Source organism: Trichophyton rubrum (assembly GCF_000151425.1).
Source record: "Trichophyton rubrum CBS 118892 genomic scaffold supercont2.5, whole genome shotgun sequence".
Lineage (NCBI taxonomy): Eukaryota > Fungi > Ascomycota > Eurotiomycetes > Onygenales > Arthrodermataceae > Trichophyton > Trichophyton rubrum.
In genome coordinates this window covers 264,206-267,366 of record NW_003456424.1, presented here as the reverse complement: position 1 = coordinate 267,366, position 3,161 = coordinate 264,206, and the positions used below count along the sequence as shown (strand labels likewise).

Below are 3,161 nucleotides of genomic sequence, written 5' to 3'. Positions count from 1 at the left end.
GTGTTACTTGGGAGCGAGGCGGGCTCTATTTCCCTAGTCCTTGCAATAGTAGCTAGAGTGGACATTCCACCATCATTTGACATCGACTTGCGGGACATGGTAGAGGGTGAGGTCATACTTAGAGACCCGCTGGAGTAGGAACCACCACCCTTGAGAGGGGGGAGAGATAGTTGGTCGTCACTGGTTGAAGCCGTCTGCGTTATGTAGTTAATCCCAAGAAGGGTCTTGCCAGGAGGTATATCAGAGCAGGGCTTTGGGGTGGTATCTCGAGAAACAACGGATGTTCTTCTCATCTTAAATCGGTCAAGAGATGGGCCCTCTGAAACTGCCTCGATGGTAGAGTCCCGTCGTCCATGAAGGAGAGATAAATCGGCTAATTCAGGGGTTGAGAGTGCAGGAAGTGTGATGGCAGAAGCAGTAGCTCGGCGGGGCGGGGCGGATATGGGAGATGGCTGAACTGTCGAGCATGATGAGAGGGGCCGTTTGGGATGTCTGACGGCGGGTGGCGATGTGAACGCAGGTGATGCAGGAAGGGCTGGCGTATTTCGCTGTGCAGGCATTGCCCTGATCAGCTGCAACTTTCTCGGAGCCTCTATGGAAGAAAGACAATTCCTTACCTTTTTTTGGTCAAACACATTGTCTGTAAACCCCATATTTTTCCCCCGCGGATCTCCAGGCCGAACTCTGCGTTTTGACGCGGGCTTTTCAGCTTTGACGTAAGGGGAAACGAAATGGCAGCACTAGGGGAAAGGGTGTGTTAGTTTATGCTTTGTATAATTTTGATACCAACCAGACCATAGTTAGGCAGTTCTCTGACGAAACCTGTCCAGCCTGATGCCCCAATAACGAAGCAGGAATGGAGGAGACACAAAACGGGGAAAAGAAAAAGAAAAGGCAAAATAAAAATAAAAAGAAAGCAATGGGTGTCTTTCTTACTCGACAGTTACAGCTCTCCAAGCATTTTGGACATATCCATAGTCCGGGGTGGCGCATAACATCTGCGGATGCCATATCAAAGTGACGGTACAGTCCCCGGTAGCAAAAGAAGGCTGAACACTTATCGCAGCGTCTGCCTTTCCATTCAAGATGATCACTCCGACAAAGGTGGCACAGTTTCACTGCCATGCTCTGTCTAGCAAGCATCAATTCGTTTACCGCCGTACCTAAGGTTTTGCGTTGATCCGGAATACGGGATCCTTCAGAGGATTGGCTTATGTTGTATCCAAGTATAGATTCTGCTCTTTGTACAACACGCGAGCATATATCTTGCGGAACAATCTCAGCCCATGAATAGCTTGAAGGGTGCTCACAGCTGCGACCGCTCAGATAACACATGAGACAGAGGTCAAAGTCCTGACATTGGTTGCAGCGTAGATGTCGGTTCCAGATAGCGGTACCACAAAAATTGCAGGTTGCTATGGCTGTCTCTGGTATAGGGACGAGTGTGACTGCTGTCGCAGGACCGCCGTCGATTGTCTCATCCTTTGCCATTTGATTGAAGAGTCTTGTTAGAAGGGGTAGATCTGGAGGAATAATTGCATGTTGATCATCACGAAGCAGACTCAGCATGGCGCAGGCCAGTGAGAGATTCGATCGAGCGACATCTGGATGGCACAGACGGTTGAAAGGAGGCTGGACATAGTGTAGGCCGGCATCCAGGGATAGAGGATGTAAGATGTTCCACACCACTTTCGTTGAAACTTTTCCAAGATTCCAAACCTGGTGTGCTGTTGCAGGAGGAAAGACAGCAAGGTCTCCGGGCCATTGTTCGCAGATGTAGACAGGAAAATTTGCTTTCTTAAGATCCTCTGGTCCCAGATTCAGCCAGTCGACGTGGGGTGACGCACCACGAGCCGCCATGAAGTTGTCGTATTTTTGTTGCGAGCTGAAATCAGTCCCAAAGCAGAGAACCGGCCGATCTAGGCCCGTAATATCAATAAGTGTTAGCTCAAGGCTGCTGGTGTTACCGAGAAATTGCTCAATAGAACTATGGGAAGGAAATCTTTACCACCATGGTCAACCAGCAAATTCAAAGCGACTGTCGAGGAAAAGCATCGGTGGAAGCCAGATCTGTGATCGAAATCAGTAAGGGGAACAACAGGGAGAAAAAAATAGTATATCAAGGCTTAGAGGTAGAATACTAACGAGGAGCCTTCGGAGCCAACGTAGGCCATCATCACCTCACTGCGGGCGCATGACGGCAGCCATTGGAACAGGTCCAGCCTGCCACCCCATTGAACCTCAGGAGGGAGTAATCTCCTACATTGCTCCAACCAGGAATCTGGACAACGCAGGTCTCGAGCGTAGAGGTTTTTAAACTCCCGGTAAGACTGTCGAGATGCATCGGCGAATTTCTTGAGGGTAAAGCTGAGATCTCTGTTCGTGCTGCAGTTCCGAATAGGAATATCTGGCGATGAGTCGAGCTGGTTAGCAGAGATACTCTAATAAAACAGCGTCGCAGAACAATGGTAGGGGAGATTACTTTTCTTTGTAGAATGTTCAATTAAGCCTTCAAGGGAGAACAGCCTCTTATTCCATTCAGGTAGTTTATTAAAATCTTGTATCACGAACGGCTTGCCGTCTTGCAATCTTGCTGAAAGCCAGCCAGAAAAATAGTCTGTAGTATCTTTCCCTAGCTGCCCAGTATTCTTCCCTGGCGCATCCGGTTGAGATGGTGCGCCCTTTTCGTCCGGCTGTTCATATGCGAAGGCGGCCTCCTTCTTTATATCGAGTATGGAATATCGGGGGAATTCAATGAAAGGTTCCCCGTGGGCAAGTAGCTCAGCAGCATTGACTGAGGTCGGGATAAAAGTATCAGAGGTAGACATTCGGGCCAGCGAGCCATTGATATTGTTGGTGCTATTCGTTGGCGGAACTGTCATGGTCTAACGGCGCGAGAAGCCGCATTTGCGGAAGAAAAGAATGAAAAAACTTAGGAGGTGAAGGGGGGAAGAGTCCGAATGATCAACGTTCCATTAAAGGCTGCAGCTAGCCCGGCTTTTGAGCAGTGGATTTGGCAATACCGACGAGCTAAAGAGTCAAATGCCGGGTATATCTCGAGATCGGAATAACTGGGCACAACAGGAACAAAAAGAAGACAAAAGGAAAATGGGACTGCGATCTCGAACCTTGTCAGATTAATTCAAATGCTATATACTGAG

At 48.8% G+C, this 3,161-nt stretch overlaps 1 protein-coding gene across 1 annotated transcript in view; it reads right to left on the bottom strand.

Annotated features, from left to right (window-relative positions):
• Positions 1-3,133, bottom strand: part of TERG_08835 (uncharacterized protein) — a gene marked incomplete at its 3' end in the record, with an annotated part of 3,717 nt that extends 584 nt beyond the window's left edge. The window contains exons 1-6 of the mRNA XM_047749013.1: positions 2,483-3,133; positions 2,146-2,407; positions 2,009-2,070; positions 937-1,919; positions 618-740; positions 8-548 (exon numbers count right to left, since the gene is read on the bottom strand). Of these exons, the coding sequence (XP_047604308.1) occupies positions 8-548; positions 618-740; positions 937-1,919; positions 2,009-2,070; positions 2,146-2,407; positions 2,483-2,882 (2,371 nt within the window). The 5' untranslated portion in view covers positions 2,883-3,133. The remainder of the gene's footprint in view (positions 1-7; positions 549-617; positions 741-936; positions 1,920-2,008; positions 2,071-2,145; positions 2,408-2,482) is intronic.
• Positions 3,134-3,161: the final 28 nt, after the last annotated feature.